The sequence below is a fragment of the Stegodyphus dumicola genome, chromosome 4 (genome assembly GCF_044657685.1).
Source record: "Stegodyphus dumicola isolate Sdum_Otavi_A_Nest chromosome 4, ASM4465768v1".
NCBI lineage: Eukaryota > Metazoa > Arthropoda > Arachnida > Araneae > Eresidae > Stegodyphus > Stegodyphus dumicola.
The window spans coordinates 241876743-241901899 of record NC_140771.1 but is presented as its reverse complement, the minus strand read 5'-3'; the positions used below and the strand labels follow the sequence as shown (position 1 = coordinate 241901899).

Here is a 25157-nt window from a genome sequence, read left to right as displayed (position 1 = left end):
AATGAATTAAAAATAATATTGGTGCGAAAACACAATCTTACTTAACATTGTAACAAGATTAAATTCTGAATTCAACACTGAAAACAGCACAGAACTGGAAATTGATTATCTAGCATGAACATAAGCTCACGGTAGATGATCCTTTTGAATTGTGAAACTTAAAGTTTTTTGAAGTAAAGAAAAATATAAGCACGTCTTAAATGTCTGCATTAAAATATATGGGAATTTCAAAATAAATGAAAGGCTATCAAGCAAACTATACAATCAAAAGTCGTTAATCCGGACTCGTCGGGACTTTGGCGATTCCGGTTTAACGATTTTTCCGTATTATAGATCATCAGTTTAAATCTCGTAATATGGCATGCAGAAATTCTAAAATTAAAAATATGAAACCGTAATTTATGAAATAAAGAACAATTATGATCTAAAGGGTATCAAAATTTACAAAAAAAAAAAAAAAAAAAAAAAAAAAAGCTTAATATTTATTTGTTTACTTTATTAAATATTTCTTTCAATTTAAGTTGCTTCGTTTTATATGATAATACTTTCTCTTAAATTCTATAAACAGACATAATTTCTTGTTCAGTTATAAAGTTACGCTGTTCAAGTCCCGTAATTGCTGTGCCGAGAATACCGACTAACTCGTCAATCGAAATTTTTTCGTTTTCACTAACCTCTCTGTCACCTTTTTCATGTCTTTATCCATTTTTTGCAGCAATTCCACTTTTTGTTTGATGGACATCAAAACATACTTTCGTTTTGTAGATCCTTTGGGAGCTCCAGCATCGGAAATTCTATTTGACATAATCGAAAGTTCAAGTTTACTTTTATAAAATTGCTCTTACAGTCTGCAAAAAATAATAAACCGGATCCATTTCAAAGATTAAGGAACAACGCAATAATCAACATTAACTGAAATAGATAATTAGATAATTTTAGCTTACACCGTCCGTTATACATAAAACGCACACTCGAAAACGTAATCTGCACTTGCGCACACGCACAGTCGTAAAGGTCTTACGCGCACGCGTAAACCCCTATGCGCATGTGTCAACGCGGCGCATGCGCAGAAAGTTTTTAGCTTTGAGGTCCGGATTATAGATCATTCCGGATTATGGGCATCCGAATTAACGACTTTTGACTGTAGTAGATATTTTTTAGACAAGGATCATTTTAAAGTAAAAATTAATTACTAAATAATTTAGGCACTTTATTTATGTATTATTATTTTAGACGTGCAAGCAATTTTTTCAGATGCAAGAAAACATAATAATAAAACAGTCTTAGGATAAATTAGCAAATAACTTGGGATATTACTATATACCTGAAATTATAGCTTACTTTTATGGGAAAGCAGTTTCTTGCTTCATCTCTCTCACCCAATAAATTCAACTTTTTCATTTTTAAATGCATTACCTTTTCCTCTAAATGCGATTCCTTTTCCTTTGCATTAGAGAACTCAATGATGGAAGTAACTGATGGCAGGAGATATTTATGTGTTGCACTTTGGATGTATGTTTCTTGTGCAGCTACTACTATCATTTCAATACATTGTTTAATCCAGAAGTGAGGACCCATATTTTCCCAGTTTACATTCGTCAGAATGTAAATTAGACGTTCACGAAGCTGAGGGTAGACGTTTTCATCAATTAAGGCACAGAAAATTTTACGGATATAAGGATGTGTGCATCGTAGTCCAGCCATGAAAGCAGGCTCTAGATATGCAATAATAAAGGTTTCCTGAAGAATTTCTTCACTAAAAAAGATAAGCAAACATGCTAATGATTAAAATAAACCTTATATCAAAACCAAGCACCTTAGTGCTAAGTACCAATTAAGAGCAGTACATCACATCAAAGCTTTCATGCAAGAATAAAGGATAAAATTAACTATAGCTATACACACTTTTAGAACTTCTGCTTATGAAAACAATATGATCATTTTGATTTTTTTGAAAGCAAAACTGCTGATTATCCACATACCCATAAAAAAGTCACGAACTTTCTGGTGACTTTGGAGAGAAACATTCATTTAGGTATCTTTTTGTCTATTTCAATGATCCATATATTGGCACTTTTTTTTTAACATTCTTTTTTCCCATATAAGACACACAAATTTCTCAGTTTTTTGTACTGGTCTTCTCCCCATGTGTACAGTGATCTGTTTTTACTTAAAAAAAAAAAAAAAAAAAAAAAAAAAAAAAAGAGGGATTGCACAAAATTGGTATCATGCACAACCTTGGTACGAACATCCTAAAATGAAACATACATGTTGCCCTTAAACAAGCCATATTAGGTTCTATGTACGTAGGTTGTTTTTTTTTTTCAACCTCCAATTGCACAGTATGATGGCCAGGTATGCAGCAGGTGGTTGGTGTGCGTAGTAGGTGACTGCGCATCTCCCCCTCCACACGCTCTGTCACTGGCGTATTCAACATGCCATTTTCTGTTGAGTTGCAGTCACGTAAACATGGCTGTTGCTATTGATTCTCCCACCAAGTGTAAACTGCGAGCTGTTATTTGTTTCTTGCAAGCAGAAGGGAACAGTGCAGCGGAAATTCATCGAAGAATGAGTCGAGTGTATGGAAACAGCTTTATGAGTGATGGCGTTGCTTGTGACTGGTGTCGAAAGTTTAAAGATGGCCGAACTGACGTGCATTATGAAGGGGGGTCAAGGACACAAGTCTGTCACTATAGACGACATTGTTCAACGCGTTGACCAAGCGGTTAAGCAAAATCGAAGGTTCACCATAAGTGAATTATCGACGGAATTTCCGGAAGTTTCAAGATCTTCCCTGTACTCTATCGTTACTGAACAGTTGCACTACAGAAAATTTTGCGCTCGCTGGGTCTCACAGATGTTATCTGACGACCACAAAACTCGCCGAATGGTTGCAGCGCTTGAGTTTCTTGACTGTTACAATACTGATGGAGAAGAGTTTTTGAAATCCATTGTGACAGGTGATGAGACATGGGTTCAATATGACACGCCCGAAACGAAACGACAATCACAACTATGGATGCGCACAAATTCTCCAAAGAGACCCACAAAATTCAAATGAACCTTTAACAACCGTAAACCGGTTATGGCAACTGTTTTTTGGGACCAAAAAGGTGTGTTGCTTGTGAAGTTTATGCAGCCTGGAGCAACAATTAATGAAAATTCATATTGTGAAACTTTACGATGCTTACGGAGAGCTATTCAAAACAAATGAAGAGGCATGTTGACTTCTGAAATTGTTCTGATCCACGACAATGCCCGTCCTCACAGCGCTCGTGTAACCCAATGGCTCCTTCAGCAATTTCAATGGGACATTTTTGAAAATCCACCATATAGTCTGACCTAGCGCCGAGCGACTTTCATCTGTTCCTTGGACTGAAGCAGTGGCTTGGCGGGAAGCGCTTCCAAAATGACGTGGAGCTGAAAGAAAACGTCACAACTCACTTCCAATCATTGGCGGGGACATTTTATGAAAAGGGTATTGCAAAGCTTGTTCACAGATATGACAAATGCCTCAATCGTCAAGGTGATTATGTAGAGAAATAACCTGTATTGTACATTACTTTTGGTAATAAAATCTTTTTTGTATATTTATCCGTCTTTTCTTTATAGCCCAACGGAGGTTGAAAAAAAAAATAGCCCTCATACATAGGAAGCTAAGCCTGAGAATTTGTTGAAGATGACGAAAACTCATGCGGTCCAATGCCATCCTAAATTTCTGAAATTCCTGTTTGAATGATCATAATCCGCAGTCACATTGGCAAAAATATATGGGAAAGTGGAAAGTCACTTAGGGTAACACAACACAGATACCTAGGTTGCCACATAATACTTTCTGGTGAATTGTGAGTTGTTATGCAAACATTTTTGCTGACATAGTGCATTGCCTCACCGGCACTTTTTGTGGCTTTTTGATGGGGAAGTGGATAAGCATAAAGTACTCAATTAATTAATTAAAAAGTTTTTAATTTAATGCAAAAGCATCTTGCAGTATCTTAAGAATAAAACAAAACAAAAATAAATAAATTAATGGGCAAAAAATTCCCACGATGGATTACAGAAAATTAACTTAAATCACCTTTATGTATAATTTTAATCATCAGTTCTTGTACCTTAACAAAATGTCTAATAGATTTAAGTAACTTTACATTACTGAGTATTCTAATTAACACAACTTGAGAGATAACTAATACTTCATGTAAAACTTACACTTGGCTACCTTCACCCCCACATTTCTTCGGCGCTTCATGTTCTCCTCTTCGCGCATGCGCGATAGGAATATCATCTCTGCTCGACTGCAAAAAAGAACTTTCGCCTTCTTCGAACTTCCTTTAAATGGTATGCTTGGACGTTGTAAGAAAAATGACAAAACACCTTTCCATTGGTCAATAGACACTAAAACAGCCTTTGAGTCATGTAAACAGCTTCTGACACAGGTTACAAACTTAGTTCCCCCAGACAGAAAAAAGAAAATTGCTCTCATGTGCGACGCATCAGACAAAGGCACAGGCGTTTGCGTCCAACAACTCAATGCTCAAACATGGGAACCATTGGGATTTTTCTCCAGAAAATACAGTGATATGGAGCAAAAGTACAGTATGTGCGACCAAGTGCTGTTGGCAGTATTTGCCGCTATCAAATACTTCAGATATCTACTTGAAGGTATTACAGATCATAAGCCACTCACAAAAGCATTTTCTCAAAAGTATGACAAGCTCTCAAAGTCACCTCGACAAATTAATCAACTTAATTTCATCGGCCAGTTCACTACTGATATTCAACATGTGAGTGGTGCAGAAAATGGACCAGCTGGCTGATGCACTTTCTTGCATCGAAATAGTTGCTAATGTCATTCCTATTAACTATGAATCTATGCCGAAAGCACAACAGAGTGACACTGTACTCCAATCTTTTTTAGGCAAAGAAAATCCAGTTCTGCAATTAAAGAAGTTAAAAATGCCTGAGAGTTCTATTGAACTGTATTGTGACATTTCACATGGTAAAGTCCACCCTTTTGTTCAAGCAGTTATAGAAAACTTGTTTTTTCTGCTCTGCATAATCTTTCCTATCCTGGACCTAAAGCAATGCTGAAGTTAATTAGTGACCGATTTGTCTGGTGCGGAATGAAAAAGGATGTCATGAACTTCGCTAAAACTTGCTTACAATGTCAAAAGGCTAAAGTGTCTCGTCATGTACACTCTCCTTTAACTACTTTTATAGTTCCAGATGAACGTTTTTCTCATATCAATATAGATTTGATTGGACTTCTTCCATCATCTCAAGGAATGTCTTACTGTCTGACATGCATTGACAGGTATACTCGCTGGTCTGAAGCATATCCATTGAAAGATACACAGGCAGAGACCGTCGCCACTGCTCATTATGCTGGCTGGATCTCAAGATTCGGTGTGCCTGCTCAGATAACCACTGATCGTCGTAGTCAATTTCGCATTGAACTCTTTCGAGAACTAGCCAAGAACTTTGGTATTTGCCTTTCTCACACCACCGCGTATCACCTACAAGCCAACAGCATCATTGAAAGGTGGCAACGATCCCTCAAACAATCCATCATGTGTCACACATCCGTACACTGGACTATCGCATTGCCTTCAGTTCTTTTGGGACTTCGGACTGCTTTCAAAGAGGAACTTAACTGCTCTCCAGCCGAACTGCTGTATGGCCAAACTTTGCATCTTTCGGGGCAATTCTTTATGCCTCTTGACAGCAACATTCTGAGGAGTGACTTCCTAAAAAAATTGAATGATAATCTAGAACATCTTCGCCTGACTGCTACTACCAATCATTCTAAAAAACAGATCTTTGTGTATAGACAGATAAATGTTCTCATGTTTTTCTACATGTAGACATGGTAAAACCCTCCTTGCATTACACCTTACATGGGTCCATACAAAGTACTTCGATGTGGGGATAAAACTTCCATATCTAAAGAAGGACATGATATCACTGTGTCTATCGACAGAGTAAAACCTGCTTATTTGGTCCCAGATGATGTATCTGAACCTCCTAGTTTGACTGATGTGGATAAGGCCTCATCGCAGCAACCAACCTATCCAGTAAATAAACAGACACTTGAAAAAAGTGCTCCTGCAAAAGCAAATTATCAAACTCGTTCAGGGCGTCGTGTCCACTTCCCCAAACAATTTGTGGAAGACTAATTTTTTACCTCTTTTTTTTTTCGACTTTTAGCGGATTTTCTTTTTTCATAAGAATATCATCTCTGAGCGACTGCAAAAGAGAACTTTCGCCTTCTGTTTTTACAAGTTCATATACACGTTTTACTCATCGCTGAGATTCCTGTTATTTATTGCCATGTATGTATTTTGATTAGTTAAAGAATTTATTTTTCTAAATTGGGTGTCTAGCCATTAATCAGATCCCAAACACTGGAAGTAAACTTTTGTGCATTTTTAAGTAAATGCCGAAAATTACTTCAAAATGCCTAACCATTAATAAAAATATTTTAATAGAAATCCTAATTTTTAACAAGGAAAATTCATATGATGGATAATAGAAAATTAAATTTCATTTCTACATCTCACTTAAATCATCAAATCATTAATAATCATGTTAAATTAAATTCACCTTCTGTCTTGACATAAGATTATTTTTAAAAGATTTTTATATTGTTGGTTACTAATTAATAAAATAGCGCAAGAGACAAATTACTGCTTTATGTAAAAAATGTAATAAAAGTAAAATTTACCTGTAAATATAAGCAACTAGTTCAAAAAACTGAAGATTAAGATCGAAATCATCTGGAAATTGATATTCAATTCTTTGCATGATCTTCTGAAGCAGGTCAGAACTTTCTTGCAGGGATGGAACTTCATAGTCATCAAAATCAATAGTATTTTTCACCCAAATTTCAATAATGCTTATAATAGCTGACAGAATTTTCTTTTCATGGTCATGTTGAATTAAAGTAGGTAAAATTGTATCCAGGAAACAGTGTTTTGAAACTTCATTCATGTAACAGACTTTACTTTTCACAAGATTCAAACTTATGATTAATAAATCACCATCAACTGAAAAGAACAAATAACTTAAGTATAGTAAAATGCATTAGATAATCAATATTTGACTAAATAACAGATTTATGAATCATAGAAAAAAAATGGCTGTCAATTCCAGTGTCAATTTTTCACAAGAATTTATCAATTTAGATTAGAGGGAAATGTTTTTGGAATTTATTAATCTATTATGCATTTAAATGTACCTTTTTCCTTGAACCATGCTTTCTTTATAACATTCTTTTTCTTCTCTGTTACACTTTTTGAAGCACTTTAATCAGTTTTATTTTTAATCATATAAATAAGAAAGCACTTACCTTGAATTACGAAAGTGCTCAGAAACTGTAATTAACCGTTTGACTGCAGGACCTGTGAATAGTGCATTTGCCATTTATCTCGAATATAAATGTGAGATGTTCTTATCCTGTCAACACTTAGATTTTCAGGTACCTTAATAAGCAATCATTATTCCTCCATCAATTTGATTCCATTCCCAATTGATATTTTTATTTATGATTTCCTTTAAATCAAATTCTTCATTTTTATGGCTTTTATAACCATAGTCAAAGTATTAAGGTGCAGTCAAGTTGCAGTTAAGGATAAAAATTTCAGAATAAATGCACAATTTAAGCCTTCTAAAGAGCAGCATGTTTTTAAGAAATTTCCTATTGCACTGTAAGATCTCATATCCCAGCTCTATGAGAATAATAAAAATGAGACTTTTTTTTTTGGAAGGGGCACAAAGTGAATTTTTAAGAGAAATCTGGTATTTATCTACTTTTTCATACTGTTAGATAAATGAAATTAATTTTAACCCTTTGTTGCATACAAATAATCTAGAGAAGTTAAACGAAAACGTTTTTTTTCCCTACTTAAAATAACCTTAATAATAATAATAAAAAAAGAAAATTATTAAGTTTCGTTTTAAATAATTGCTACAGTATGTTCGCTACAGCGGACAGCATGCATACAAATCTCTTCATGATTAATGGTCATTGCATTTGAAATAAATTCCTGCGTTGTTTGCAGTGACCATTACCACCTACTAAATGGTAAATCTACAACTGACATGTACATACAGATCCTCCAAAATACCTTCATTTCGTCGATTGTGATTGAATTCATTTAGCTACGATTTTGTAACCTGTACCTATTGGATTCAAATGTCAAATTATGTCAATTCAATGTACCTATTGGATTCAATTCAATGCTTATGTTCCATTTCTTGCTCAGAAATGCGAGTATCCACCATTTATATTAGAAATAGAAACAAATTATAACACATAAACACATTCAAAAGATTCGTCAGTGAACTGCCCAAACTATTCCTCCAAAATGCTAATTCATGCTCAAAATGGCAGTCATAAAAACAGACAGAAATTTCAAATGATTAAAATTAAGGACCTTCTGAGGATCGAAATAAAGGATATTAACTATAAAAAATTAGTTTGAAAAAAAAAAAAAAAAAAAAAAAAAAAAACGAAGGACTTTTAAGGATTGTATGAAACCTGGATACAAAATAGATGAATGCCTCCACAAGAATCTTTATATTTTCTTGCTAAATCATAAGAAAAAAATACATATGTTAATTAAAAAGATAACTTTAAATTCATGTGGAATTTAAATCAGCATATCAGCTAACTTCAGACATGATCAAAAGACACTGAAAAAAATTTCAGAAAAATGTGTAAACTGAATTTTATACAGAACATTGATATTAATTTGAATATTTTGAAGGCAAATTATAGAATATAATTTAATCTATCATAACAAAATGAAAAAATATACTTTTGAAATTTATACTAACGTATATGCATGCAGAGCCTTTTTTGTTCTCCTGGTTTTGTGATTAGCAACATCCATTATCTTGTTTAAATTTGACCAACCATCAAGATTCAATTATTTGTCACCATGATTTTGAAAAATTTCGAAATGTTCCAAATAAAAGATACTTAAAAATATATGAGTAAGAAAATAAAAGAAAAAAACCCTTTCATTCAGGTTTTTCAGAAAATAAAATAGTTTTAATATACACTCAAATATGAATTTAATTCCTTCCTGAAGGTTATTCATCATCTGAATTTTCTTCACATGAATCATCTATTTTCTTCACATGAATTAATGTAAAATGGATTGACCCATTTTTGAACAACAAACAATTGCATTACAGCCTATTAAATTATACACATTTTGTGCTGTACTTCCGTTAAACTTATTTCCTTGACCTTCATCAGAGACATACTTTTAATTCAATTAATTCAATTCTAATTTTGCAGCAAAGCAAAAATACATAAAAACTAATATATTCATTCAAAATTGTAAAATAAAGAAAAACCTAAAACACAAAATAGAGTTAATTTATTAAGAGTTTCAAATACACTGGTGTGCAAAACTTGAGCAATGAGTGTTCTTTCTGCCATAACTCCACGAGAAATCATCTGAGAGACATGAAATTCTGAAGTGAGAGACAGTATTTTGTATTTAAACGATGACAAAAGCATAGTTGCGCAAAAATGAATACAATGCATACAATATGGAATCAAACAAAAAAAGGCTTTATTGAATTCATAGCATCGTTACACATGATTGTCTGTACAAGAGGAAGAACAACAAGCAGATGTTCCTTAGTATGGGATATCCCCTCTCCTTACTGCAATGTTGCTTCACACTGTCTCTCCATACTCAGCACCAGATCGCCCAACAGATCTTGAGGTAAGAGTGTCTATTCCTCAATCAGCATCTGTTTCATTTGTTGGTTATTTTCCGGAGGATGTAATCGTGCTACAAGGTGTCTTCCCAAAGCATCCCTCACATGTTCTATGGCATTTAAATGAGGGGAGTACGCTGGCCAATCCATTCAAGTAATATTTTCACTTTCCAGTAGCTTTTCATTCAAGTCATATTTTATATATTCCAGTAGCTTTTTATCGGGTTGGAGGGAAAGTTCTGTCCTATTTTAAATAGGCAGGTGATTTTTCTTGTAAATAAAAAAAAAAATCTGGCTAGTGAGTCAATCGGATATTTTTTTGTTTTTTTTAGCTGCTGTATAATATAAAAGGTGCCCTTTTTTACCGTTCATCATTTACTTGTAATATTTAAAGGGAAAAACATGTTGGTAGATAAAGTGCATTTACGACACTGCATTTTATATGAATTCCAAAAAGGAAGCAACGCATCTATTGCATGTAAAAATTTATGTGCGGTATTTGGAAAAGATATTGTAAATGTTCGTACTTGTCAAAGATGGTTTAGCAAATTTCGTTCCGGGGACCTGAGCCTCAAAGAAAGTGTTCGATCTCGACGACCATCCAAGATCAATAATGATGTTTTGCGATCCATGTTGGAAAATAATCCACATTTAACAAGTCGAGAAATTGCAGAAGAGTTTGGCATTCATCATACAACTGTTGGAGATCACATTAAATCTCTTGGGTTTGTGTTAAAGCAAAGTGTTTGGGTTCCACATGAATTAACGGAAACGAATTTGTCTGATCATGTAAGAATATGTTCATCACATCTGATTAGACACAATGTGGAGCCGTTTTTGGACAGGCTGGTTACTGGAGATGAAAAGTGGATTCTTTACGAGAATATTAAAAGAAAAAAATCTTACTGCAAACCAGGAACATCATCAGCAACAGTTCCAAAACCAAGTATCCATCAACAAAAAGTACTGCTTTGTTTGTGGTGGGACAGGAAAGGTCCAGTGTATTACGAGTTGCTGAAACAGGGAAAAAACATCAACGCGGATCTGTACTGCCATCAGCTGGATAAATTGAATACAGCTATCAAAGAAAAAAGGCCAGCATTAGCATCCAGAAAAGGAATAGTGTTCCATCACGATAACGCTCGCCCGCATACTGCAGTGGTGACACTACAAAAACTGAATGCGTTAGGATGGGAAATCCTTAGTCACCCCCCGTATTCACCTTACATTGCACCCTCTGATTATTACCTGTTCAGATCTCTGCAAAATTATCTAACGGGAAAAAAATTCAAGTCTTTTGAAAGTGTTTCTAAGGCAGTTGCTGACTATTTTAACTCCATGGATGAGAACTTCTACAAAACAGGAATTTACAGGTTACCTGGAAGATGGCAACAGGTTGTAACAAATAATGGAGCATATATAATTGATTAATATTAAACACATATTTTTATAAATGAATTCAAATATTTTCTTTAAAATACGACAGAACTTTCCCTCCAACCCTATATTTAAATCATATTTTCACTTTCCAGAAGCTCCGAACAGCAGGAGACCAGTGTGGCCGTGCATTGTCATCCGTACAAATGAAGTCTGCTCCAGTGGTACCTCAGAACGGATCATCTCCTGACAATAGCGATCTCCGGTTACAAAACCTCTGTCCTTCCATTCAGCTAGGTGCCCCCCCCAGATGGAAACTCCAGGACCACTGTAATGGTCTCCATCCATGATACAGTCAAAAGTCGTTAATTCGGACACCCATAATCCGGACCTCAAAGCTAAAAACTTTCTGCGCATGCGCCGAAGCTTCTAGACTGGTCACGCTATGCCCCTCCTCCAACCTTCCAATCATTCTTCCACATGTGAAGGCATCCAAGTGATTTCGTCTAGCCATATTTCACGAAAGAACTTACTTGCACTCGCAGTGAGTGTCTTTAATCGCATCTCCATTCTCCCTTAACTGTAGTCTGAGCTGAGTATGCAGAGTACACACGTTTTGGAGACCACACACGACATATGCTCATGTTGCCTGTGAGGTTTTGTTCCTGAAATTTGCATACGCCTGACCTTTCTACTGAATTGTGTGTTCATTGTACTCATCACAAGAACCCCTTTTCTGCAATTTCATGTCTATCTGATTAAAATTTACATTATTGCTTAAGTTTTGTACATGAATGTATAAATAAATAGCAGACTTATCAGACTTACCAGCAGCACTTTTAAATTGCAGATAACTCCATAACTATTGCATGCAGATTAACTAAAGGAATAAAAACCTTAACTGGAACATAAGAACAACATAATTCAATCCCCTTTAAAGCAAAAAATGCACAATTTACCAACATATAAAAATTAGGAAAAAAACTGAGCTCATCGAGCTGGGTAAGAATGGCAATACAGACATGTACAGTTCACAAAAAAAGGTGGGGGACAGTTCTATATTTTCCGTTCTACTGGGCTGATTGACGAAATTCAAATTGCATTCTTCATGTCTCAAAAGCACGACTTAGGATATATATTAGATTTATAGCTCTATTCTAACGTAGTTATTTTGACATGAAATTGGACTCTTTCTGAAATAACATGCCAATTTTTTTACATATTTCAATTCTACCACTCAAATTATGCCCAAATATGAAATTTTGTGTGAAATTTACGGAGAAATTCACAAATTTATGTTGGCGCTGTTTTTTTAGTTTGTGCAAAGAAGAGTTCACTTGGCAAATTTCTTAATATAGGGTAATCTATTTTTCTTTTCCATGAGAAGGAAAAAAATCACAACGTTCTTTCTTTCAAATATGTTCTTTATATTATATTTTTATGTTATTATTTTAAATATCTTTTTTTTTCTTTTTCGAATTTAATTTTAATTGTTTAAGTTGCATAGTTTCTTTCAAAAAACTGTTTTAAAAATTTCTATTTACCCATTCGAACCGCGTAGTTTAAATATAAGGTGCATCATTTATTTTTTTCAAATACTAGTTTTCTTTATAATTTATTTTTTTTTTGTCACAGTTATTATTTTAGGTAATTTTTTAATATTTAGACTTTTATTTTAACTGCTTGTGTTGCATTGTCTCTTCAAATTTACTATTTTTTCATTCGAATTGAGCATTTAAAATATCTTTATTAATATAAATTTTCCAAGATTTTATTTTATTTATTTGAATTGTGTTTCTTTCGGAAGAATACTTTGTGTCCCAGACTATGGTGCATCTGAAAACTGAATACATTAAAAGAGAAAATATAGTAAAGCACAGTCAACACGCCTTTCAATGTTCCGTTCAGAAAAGATATATAAACGAGAAAGATGTATAACCGACATTTTAATTTGGGATGACTTGCATATATTGCTTTAAATAGCTTTAACACTATGCTCATTGGTTTACACAATTTTATCATCCTATATTTAGTTTCTTAAAATGTTATTCATATTTTAGTCAGATATTTTATTTTTGAAATCGCAAGAATCAAATATCATAAGATTAAAAAGTTTTTAATTAAAAAATGCTAACTTTTATGGAAATTTTTTTTTTTCTTTTTAATGGCTTGCTCTTTTTCTTCAGGCATTCTGAAGTATATTAAAAAGCATCCAACTTTTCAAAACATTTTGGTATTTCTGACATTCATTTTAAATAAATTTATCGCCTTCCATTCCATAAAGCCAGCAACGACCAAGCGGTAAAGTCGCTGAACACTGGTAGTTCGCTCCGGGGTTTGAAAACGGGCTGGTTGCATGGGCATTTTCATGGTTTTTCTCATTGTAACATGTATGCCAGCTGGTTTTTCTTAGAAAGTTCTTCTCGAAGGCTTTTTATAGCCCAAATATGAAATTTTGTCCCGTTTTGCTGTAACTTAATAATCCAATTCAATCCATTTCATCAGTATCCCGAATTACTGAAGCTGAAGTAAAAGGTTTAATATATATTGACTGTACGTTAATAAAGTAATCAGAGTGTAATAAAAGTAGATTATAGAATTTATGCTGATGCAATTTTCCATTTGAATGCACAACATGTAATGGAAGAGAAGCCTGTAGACATCTATTTTTGAGATACCTCTAAAAGTAGATGTCATACTCCTTTTGTCTCTTCCATGTAAAAAAAATTTCCTTTGAGAGGCAACTTAAGTTTTTAAGAAAGAAAAAAATCACAAGAAGACAAATTTGAAGAACATGCAGGATGATTGAGTACAAATACTTATTTTTGGAACAGAAGTGGTTCTCGATTGGTTATTGAATAATGAAAAGATGCATTGTCATGCAATACAAAACATTTGGAATACGTTTTCTGACTGAGTTACGTAAGATTAAAAGTCATTTGCTTAATTCTCAGCCATTTACAAGTCAACTACTCAGGCAATTGCAAAATCATTTTGATACTTGAGCTTGTAAGACAAACCTAATATCACTGGTTTTAAACTCTTCCTTAATCTTCCGAGAACATTCCTTCTTTAGCACATATTCCAAGAATATTAATTCCTGAATCTTCAAATAATTCGACTGAGAAATCATGCGATGTTCCGTTTATGATACGATATGATGCTCTATGATGCAATTTAAATTTATACAACCATATAGTCAAAAACCAGTTGCTCTTCAATTTAAACTGCAATGATATGGTTTTTGTCTTTTCCGTTAGTACGAACTCAATTGCTGCTATTTTCTGGTGTGCACATCCAAGTGTTTTCTCTTTGAACACCCAACTTCCTCCCTTTAAATTTATGCTTTTCCCCCCTAATTTTCTTCTTTACTTCTACATCTGTTTTCAGTGCTGACAGAAGAAAATTAAGATTTTCTGATTGTTATACTTCCATAAATTTTGCATTCTTGTCAATTTTTTTGAAATATTCGTTGCATCAAATGCGCTTCAGCTGAAGATAGCTTTTCATTTTCTAGACAATTTAACTATAAATAAAGTTTTAAAGCAAATTCCAAAGGATAAATATTTGAATTAAAAGATTTTTTTTAAATGAGAAAGAAATAAACCACTCCAGCAGTGCTTATCCTGTATGTAATTATATTAAAGGACATATTTTTTTGTATAATCTACAACACGAGGGAAAATTACTATTTAAAACATTAAGAGGATTTATGTGAAAATTTATATATATTTTTTTAAAGCTGGGACATGACCTAAACTTTCAATGTCCTGTTTGCTTAAAAACATTGTGAAAATAAACATCAAACAAACTATCTAAGTTTTAGACAATTCAATTTAAATGAAGTTAAAGACAATTACAAGGTGAAGGTAAAAATTTACTCTTACAAATATTTAAAAAAAAAAAGGAAAAGAGAAAGAAATTTAAAAAAAAGTTAAAAATTTGAATAATATCATCTATAATTTAAAAAAAAATAGCTATTAATATAGTATTAATAAATATTTATTACGCATCACCGAGGGGAAAAAATTCATATAATTAATTCTCCGTAAAATATCATTTGAAATTTAAGGTTAAAAATAGCTGTGGCAATTCACTGTAACAAAATTCCATAAACCACATTTGGCGTTATTACCATTCAAAACAAAGATGCCAAATTTGAATATGCGAAAATATGTAAATTCGTGTATATCTTAGAGAATTTTGAATAAAAACTCTAATTTTTTGCAGGTATGCTTAGAACTACACCTACTTTTAAGATGATGGTAAAAATTTTATAGGTTATAATTCAAAATTTTTTTTTGAAAAATTTATAAAAATTATTTAAAAATAGAAATTTAAAATATAAAACACAAAAAAAATGGCTGAATTTTATTTGTAATGAACCTAAGTTTCGAAATGTGAGAGATATTAATAAATATATGCCAAATTCAATTAACATTGAGGAGGTAAAATTATGAGAGCTAATTTTTTACTCATACGATTTTTGCAAAACTTGGCAGTCTGGCATAATTTGAGTCGTAGAATCGAAATATGTAAAAAAATTGGTATGCTATTTCAGAAAAAGTCAGATTTTATGTCAAAATACCTATGTTAGAATAGTGCTATATAAAAATCTAATATATATCCTAAGTCAGACTTTTGAGACATGAAAAACGCATATTGAATTTTGTCAATCGGCCCAGTAGAACGGGAACATATAGAATTGTCCTTTTTTTTTTTTTTTTTTTTTTTTACACAATATTTCAATGTTCTATGGCTACACATTTTTGAGTTAAGTGAGAAACATGTGTGCAGACATCACAAAAAATCTCTTCTGAATCCATTTTGGACACAAGTCCTTTATTCCATCTGTATGTACAAATGTTATGCAAGATTATCATTCATATGGATTCAAGTGTGACCAAAATGGGTGTTTTCAATGAAATATGTTAGTTGAAATTTTTCAGTTACAATACTTCCCTTACTTCGCTGAAGGAAGTAAAAAAGGTAAACACAATATTAAACAAATGAAATAGATGGAAAATTTATTTTTATAGTGTAAAATATTTTTGGTTCTTGAAGCAAAGGAATCCTCGACAGTCTCCCATTAAATTTTCTTAACAATGCTTAATTGAATATAAGTTTGAATTCATTTCAGAATGTAACAATTATTTTCCATTTATTTCAAGTTCGGAAGAAATAAAATTTAGATTGTGGAGGGGGAGGCTAACGAATATCATATTCTATTAATACATTGCATGTACAGTCAAGGATCCCACTTAATATAATTGAAGTTTTCTCTTGCAGCAAATGCTGACTGAAAGGTTTCAGATTTTAAATTACATCCAAAGGGGCACTGTTTTAACCGTTGTTTTATCACAATGCGAGAAGCATACATACATTTATGCAGATTCTTTATTATTTAATTTCTTCAAATATAATACAGGGCGCTAACATTTGGCGGCAACAGTTTGAAAAGTGAAACGGATATTCAGGATATTCGACGGAAAATCCCAAAACGAAAACAATAATCCTCCAGGGACAAAGTCCCTTTAGATTAAATAAAAAAACCCCTTAAATTTTCTTTTTGAATTTTTTAAATATTTACTAAAATTTTAGATTCCTATCACACATTTGCATATTTAATGAAAAATTCTGCTTGACAATCATACAGCTAAAGTAAAGATAATTCTACTCCAGTCCATGAGATTCCAGGTCGAATGAGATCCCCAGCAGCGAAAGTGAGAAACAGTCAGTGCAATGGCCTCTGTGACCTCAGGTCCCATTCATTGAGTTATCAATCATCACTACAAACACTGGTGTCCTGGTTACATGTTAGATCATTGCTAAGGAGGCACTAGAGGCTGTGAGTGCTAATCATACGAGTGCTCTATCCATGATCTGCTACCTTTTTTGACGCTCTGTATGGAGTTTAGAAAGCATGAGAAAAGCCCTCTCCCTGAGTGGCCATTACTGACATTATATGACAAAAAAACATAACAATACTAACCTGAATTAGTTGAAGATGCCCCACTACTATCCAAGCGCTCTTCAGTCATTTTTTGTAATACATTTACAAAAGTTGACAAAAATGAGTCAATATAAGAAGGGAAGAAATCACAGACAGCTTTTAGAATTAGCAATCTTGAATTCAATAATGCAGGCAGTTTTTTAATGGATCTATAAAACATAAATAATTTACATTTAATTAATAATATAAATTCACAAAATTTATTAAAAAAAGGTAAATAAAAATTACTTTTTATAATTGAATCCATCTTTAATAAATTTATTTAGCGAAGAATACAAAAGTTTCAATTCACTGCAGTCAATCTTTGAAGCAGGGCATAAAGTTTTAGATGGAAACAGCTTCATTACACCTGATAAAAAATCTTGTAGAGATTTCAAAACCTAAAAAAGAAAATGCAAACTCAAATTTATTACTTAACATTAAATGCAATAAATGTAATTTACATAGTTAATTGAGAAACTAAATTGAAATAAATCACACAGAATTAAAGGAATTGATATACAGAAGTAATTCTTACCCTACCAATCTTAGAAACTTCACAATAACATCTTGATGTTATTAAGTAGCAATTTTAAAAAGTCCACTGTTTATTTAACTCTCCTAAAATTAAATTACATTTCTGCAACCTGATAAAGGCAGACCTGTGTCAACTTCCTCAAAATGTAGAAAGATTTTTGCCAAAATCAATGCCATACAAACGAAAATTTTAAATGTGAGGGGAAAGTATTTTATAGGTTCATGGTAAAGTACATCTTTGTTCTTTCATGGTATGGTACATGTTTCATGCATTCTTAGTTGCGTGTGGGGCAGAAACTTTAAAATAGCTAAATTTTGGCATTAAAAATTATCATTAATATCAAGCCATTATAGTACAGTACTAAGTCCAAAACCCGGACGTCCATTATCTGGAATGATCTAAAATCGGGACCTCAAAACCACCAACAATGTTTTTCTCCTAGGTTTTACACATGTGCAGTTGATTGCCCCTCTCAGTGCACAATAAAAAATCTGGAGAGTACCGATTCTCAATTTTACTTCAACACTAAATAAAATACCTTGTTATTGAAGAAACAAACATTTTAGCATAATTTTATATGATCAATAATTTGGCTCTGTTTCTGCATATTTGCTTTTTGGCACACATCATTCCACATAGATACATCGTTGATCTGACGTCAACCTGGCGAATCATTATTTATTATACTTTCCTTTCATCATTGCATGTTTATCAAAACATGACAACTTGAGTAATGATTCATGTAGCGATACCTAAGCAATTTTTTTATGTTAGAATTTGAATAATAAAGAAGTATGGCAACCTTTTATGTTGACATTACTCTTGGCGATGATTACAGACTTAAGTTAAATTCGCTAAAAAATGTTGACGAGGAAAAATTTACCAAAAATTTCTTTTCATATGCTAAAAATATATTTTTTGATGATACCCATAGACCCAAAGATTATATTTAGGGCTATTTGAATTAAGAATACCTGATTTGTTATTCACATAAATCCAGCGCCAGGGCTCATATGGCTACATGGAGTCGCAGAATTTAGGACCCGCACAGACTGCATCAGGCAGTAAGATATCTAGTGCCAGCCTTCTATAAGACTTAAGTATAAGGCACATGATCTTAAGTATAAGGCTCTCTATAAGGCACACGAATGACGTCCTAAGAAGGAACCATCTGGTTGTTTTGAAATTTCGCATACATAAATGTTTTGATCAATCGTATGCATAAATGTTTTGATCAAATATGCAAATGATTAAAATTTGGTGTCCAATGAATGAATAGTGCAATCTCGAGCGCATTGGAACTGTGCATCAAGCAGATGTATATAAGGAACTGTTCTTGAACTGTTTTTAAAAATTTCCGTTCCACTGCGATTTAGAATGCCTTTCAACGACTGAAAAAAATGCCTCGCCACAGGGTTTGAGCTCATTACGAGCAACTGTCAGAGTTTGAAACAGGTCATATCATTGGATTGAAAGATGCAGGATAGATAAATCGGAGAATCGCTTGTCATATGAGTCGAAGCAATGCAGCAATTAGAAGATGCTGGCAAGATTGGGTGACAATAGCAGATTTCAGCATCATGATGGTAGCAGTTAACCTAGGGCCACAACAGATTGGGAGGACAGAGTGACTGTCAGATCAGCTGTCACAGCACCTGATTCATCGCTATTAACCATCAGATGTGCGATCCGCACATGACTGTCCACCATAACCATTCACAGATGGCTTGAGAGAGCAAAATCTACGCTCATACCGACCATTAAGCCACCTGCCACTCATGCCTGCACACTGTCGAGCCAGCTTACATTGGTACTTGGCTCAATCAGGTTGGAATGATGCTGAATGGGGACATATAGCCTTTAGCAACGACTCCTCCTTTCAACTGTGTCGTGAGGATTATCAAAGATATGTTTGGAGACACCCAGAGCAACGTGCTGATCCTGATTTCGCTATTGCATGTCACACAGGCCCTCAACCAGGAGCAGGAGTCATGGTCTGGGGTACTATTTCTCTTGATGGCTGGACCATTTTAGTTGTCATTAGAGGCACACTTACAGCACAGCGGTATGTCAACAACATTACGAGACCTGTTTTGCTACCATTCCTTTTGTAGTACTCTGGCCTTATTTTTCAGCAAGATAATGCCAAACCACACGTGTTGCTATGAAATGTTTTACAGCTTGTCAAACACTTCCTTGGTCAGTTAAATCTCTCTTGCATTGAGCATGTTTGAGATTTGGTAGGAAGGCAACTGGATCTACCAGGGAATGTTGAAGACCTAGCCTAACAATTGGAGCAAAGTTTGCAAGAAATACCGCAGGAGACTATTCGGGAGCTTTATCAGTCTATGCCACACTGTATGGCAGCTTGCATGCAAGCTAGAGGTGGGTCAACATATTATCGAGCTCTTTACTTTGCAACTATGTAACTCTGAAATAAATCAATAAATTGTTCTCAAATTTTAATCATTTTTTATTCTGTACATAATTTTCCAATCCATCTATTTTTGTCTCCATCCAATAACTCCTTCTTGGTGCATCGATTTTTTTGTTTTGTTATAGAGCGTATATCTTCTTCAAAGATTGGTACACCAAGAAATGCGAAAGAATAAGCCTGTAACTGAGCTAACAGATACACTGTGAAACTTAATACTATATAAATTAAATAAAAAAAAATTAAAAAAAACTGTGCAACCACTAACCAAAAAATGAAGACTTAATAAAATGGGAAAAAATAATTATAGAAATAATTTTGAAATGTGCAGTAAAATGGAACTGAAAGATATATATATATATATATATATATATATATATATATAAAAAGAGAGGGGGGGGAGGTTATTTTCAAGTCATACTTAGCAATAAGGCTCATACCTCTAAATGAGAAATTTACAAATTCATAAAAAACACTTACTTCATTTTTCAATACAAAGCATAAATTTTGCAAACAAAATAAATTAAAGCTTAATATTACTTTCAAAAAGGAGGAACAGAAAACTTCTAATAAATTAATTTTAACTTTTAGGAACCTTGGATTAAAAATAGAGATTATTAACCAAATAAAAAATTAGTATTGCAACTTACATTAAGAAAAAGTAAATAAAACAGATCTTTTCAGTTGGAAAAAAAAAGGAGGGGACTAAAAAATCTTTAATTCCATAAAAGAAGTATAACATTAAACAACACTCATACTTGCCAACCTATGACACTAAAAAATCAGGAGATTTTTCACAATGTTAAAAAGACTTTTTAAATGATAAAAATATAGTTTTTAATAATGAATTAACTTCAAATAGTTACTAAGTCTTAAATGCAAGCAAAACAAAAATACCTTAGACATAAAAAACATTTTTATTACTTTCATCGTTAAAAAAAAAAAAAAAAAAAAAAAAAAAAAAAAAAGAGAGAGAGAGGCACTTTAATCAGTTTTTATACAAATGTTATGGACAGTGGCAGATTTTGCTCTCGTTAAGAAAGAAACTTCATAATTTTGTTCATAGCAATTGCCACGTAGGCCTGCTTTCGCTAATAAAAGTTTTTCTAATGTGTCATCACTAATATTAGATCTAAATTTAGTCCTCGTTTTCGCAACAACACTGAAAATCCTCTCACACTCTGCATTACTATGGGGAACTGTCAAGATGGCCAACATAATTCTAGAGAGTTCACTATATTTTAAAATTCCATCAGCACCTTTCAATTTTCCAATTACCACTCAATCGACCTCCACTGGGTGTCAATCCTAGCTGATTTTATAACTTCATCCAAGTTTTCTAATTGTAAACTGCAAAATTGCGACTGCAGTATATCAGTAGCAACATCAATATCATCATCTTTCATGACTAAACGAAGTAACACAGGAAATCTGTTCAAAAAGTACCTTATATAAAAAAAAAAGATGCATTTGCTAGAGCAGAAAACATCAGCAACTTTAGCATGCAAAATCACTTCATCGTTGACTGGAAATTTATGTAGTGTGTAATCACATACTTGACAGAAGTAACTTCTAACATGAAGATAAAACTTATTTTTGTCTTCTGAAAGTTCTTCCACTACTTTTGTAGTTGCAGCTCCTATTACCAAATCTTCATCTTCCTTCTGATTTTCTGTTTCACCATAAATCACATCATATATAGAATTACAAGACAAAACACAGACTGGTTTTACAAACTTTGATAAAATGTCTTTAAACAGATCATAAATCATTGATTGCAAAACATGAATTAATGGAATTCTGCTTTGTAGAATTGTGTTCAGAACATCGAATAATGGCAAAATGAATTGTAAAAAAAAAAAGAAAAAAGCTTTGTTAAGGTACGAAGAAAAAAACATAAATATTCGTTCTTCACAAGATAAACTTACAGTAATCGGAAAATGTTTCGTGTGTTGAGCAATTTTTTTTTTTTTTTTTTTTATTTTGAGAGAAATTTGTATCAGCTTTACGCTTATATTTTGCAGTATTATTTTGAGAACTGCTGAATGATGCAGAAATTACAAAAAATCAAAATTTTTCTCATTTCAGTATTATGCAGCTGTTGGAACTGTTTCAATTTTTCCTTTCTTTTAGAACTCCTTTCAAGATAATAATAAATATCAACAATGTGTTCATCCACATTTAATGGTAAAGAAGCTGCCCCCTTTTCAGCTGCTAAATTTAAGAGGTGACAGGTGCACCTCATAATCTGCAAATCTGAATTTGCCTTTCTTAAGATGCCTGCAATACCAGTCTTCAAGCCTACCATTACTGGTGCATTATCGGCACCAAGCGCTAAACAATTATCCAGAGGGACTGCATTTTATTTTAAAGTTTTAATAATTAGCTGTGCTATATTAAAGCCTGTCGAATGTCCTTCTACAGTGGGGACAGAAAGTAAACTGCACTCAATTTCTGAAGACTCTGGATTAAAAAAAGAAACAACAATTGGATACAGTTTTGAATTGGTATTATTGCTTCCATCTGTAGAGAGGCAGAACAGAGCTGTTTTAATGCAATCAATAACTGAAGATTTATTTTTCAAACCCATTTCTTTAACAATTGCACCTGTTTTGGTCCTTGCATTTGAGTATTTCTTAGCGATTTCGCTATCGGGAAACATTTTTCTAAATAAAGCTGCAGCGTGATCCGATGCATTCAGTGGCAGGTTGAGCTCCAGTAAAAAGGCAGAGAACAGACATTCTGCATTAATCACTTTTTGGTCTTTTGTTTCCGAAGAAAAATTTAATTTTTCATTTTTTCAAAACAACTCATGTTGTCCTTGTGTTTTTGTGTACGCACATGTTTGAGAACATCTGCCCTTCCACCAAGCGAAATCGAAAAATCGCAACGACAGATGGTACACCTCGCAAATTTATTACATTTCCTTGAAGAAATAATGGAAGGAAAGTCAACTGTGTACGATTTTTGAAACGTGCACGAGATTTTCACCTTTCTCGCAGACATATCAAAAGACGATAATTTCTAAAACTATTTCCTAAAGACACGTGTACTCACACAACTCAGGACAAGATGAATGAAATAGCGAAAGAACATCCAAAGAACGGCCAACGGCCTTGAGCTTGCTTTGTGCTCATTGGCTAATATATGCCAGATGACGCTCAGTGGAGCTCGATGCCCACTGGACAACTGGAGAACGAAGTTTCTGGATACGTATGCTGTCAATCACAAAGCAGAAATTCTCATCTGATTCGCAAGGTTTCATTTTAGATATAATCTAGAGAAAATTCAGTTGTTTTCAGACGTCCAAAATAACTTTTTTTTTTGTTCATATAACGAAGTATTAAGCCAAGTTCCATAAAAATCGTGAGAAATATTAAGAATAAGAAAAAGTCGGGAGAAATATATTGTAAATCGGGTTGGCGGGAGAGCGGTCGAAAATCGGGAGTCTCCCGCCTAAATCGGGAGAGTTGGCAACTCTGAACACTTCTGTTTTCATAGAAGCAAAGAGTTATCCAAAGAAGTAAAAACACTTTTGTTGGAAGTAGAAAAAGACTTGACATTGTAATAGAAAATGAAAAATGTGAGTAAAAGTATAAAAATGCAAAAAGAAATGGCAAAGTATTGCAAAAATCACTGTATAAAATGACCGCTTTACAGCAATATAGTGGTTAGTGGCGCTGGCCAATGGGCCTGATTCACATCACAGAGAAGACATGAAGATTTGTAAGCATTCAATATCTGTGTGGCTAGGGAGCACAGTGTCAAAAGTCCTATTGACAGGTTTGTGATAGAGGAATAGCACTGGGAGACCCTCGGACCATCCCCTGAGTTGTTTCTCCCTTAAAAATGGGGTGCAAACTTAGCTATGTTCAGTAATACTTAAGTAATAAAACGAAGTCTACAATCTAATAAAACTAAGTCTAAGAATGAGAAATTTATTTAAATTCAATGCAAAGCATAAATTTTGCAAACAATCAAGAAAAATAATGCTTTTAAAATAAATTCAAATTTAATATTACATTTGAAAAAGAAGTAAGAACAGACTTCTAATAAATTTACTTTTGGAAATCTTGCATTAAAATTACACTATTAATCAAGTGAAAAAATATTATTGCAATTACCATACAAAAAAATAGTATACAAACAGAAATCTAATCTTTTCAGCTGGAAAAAAAGGGCTAAAAAATATTGAATACCTTAACAGCAACAAGAAAAGAACTTCTGTTTTTGTAGACAGAAAATATGCATATAAGAAAATAAAAGCATTCTTTTTTTTTTTTTTTTTCCAAGCAGAAAATTGTTTGGAAAAGGAGATAAATTGAGTAAGAAAAGAAATAAGAGAAAATGAAATAGTAAAAGAAAAAATGTGAATAGAGTCAAAGCCTGATTATCTAGAATTCAAATAACTGGAATATTTTAACCATTTTTAGGGGGGAAAAAAAATTCTCTGAAAAATTTAGTAAATGAGAGATTAGAAATGCCATTACAAATCTCATTTTAGGTTTACATTATCACCAAACAGCATGATTTAGTGCCAATAATAGATAAGAATAACATCACAATGCAGTCTAACTTGAAGTTACAAAGCAACCAACTCCACAATTTGGAGTTGGCTGAACTTAAAAGTTCAACCAACCAGTTACTTAAACTTCGATATATTTAAGACAGTTACTTGAACTTGGAGTTACAAAATAAAGTAAATTTGCAATCAGCCTTAAAACCTGCAAACCTTGCAAAATTAATAATCTTAAAAACTTAAACTACGAAAAAAATTAAGTTCAAAGAACCAAAACCCAAATTATGTACTTCAAGTTGCAGTAACAACAACAACAAAAAAAAAAAAAAAAAAAAACTCAAAGGAAATTCAAACATAACACTCAACATAGTAAAAATAGGGAAAAAAAAAGGGGGGGGATATTGCAAAAATCAGATAAAATGACTGTAAAAATAATCAAATACAGTTACTCTTTTAAGCATATCTTCTTCTGAAAGTAAGTTCACAAAGAAACAAGAAAAAAAGAACTGCTGGTAAAATAAGGAATTGAAACATATATTTCTACTTGCAACTTCTCCTT

At 33.0% G+C, this 25157-nt stretch overlaps 1 protein-coding gene across 1 annotated transcript in view; it reads right to left on the bottom strand.

Moving 5' to 3' along the window:
* The window catches only part of LOC118193461 (transformation/transcription domain-associated protein-like), a 313501-nt gene that overhangs the window by 92354 nt on the left and 195990 nt on the right, over positions 1 to 25157 (bottom strand). Inside the window, exons 44-47 of the mRNA XM_085816144.1 lie at positions 17357 to 17508; positions 17108 to 17277; positions 6725 to 7046; positions 1342 to 1756 (exon numbers count right to left, since the gene is read on the bottom strand). Coding sequence (XP_085672270.1) covers positions 1342 to 1756; positions 6725 to 7046; positions 17108 to 17277; positions 17357 to 17508 — 1059 coding nt within the window. The remainder of the gene's footprint in view (positions 1 to 1341; positions 1757 to 6724; positions 7047 to 17107; positions 17278 to 17356; positions 17509 to 25157) is intronic.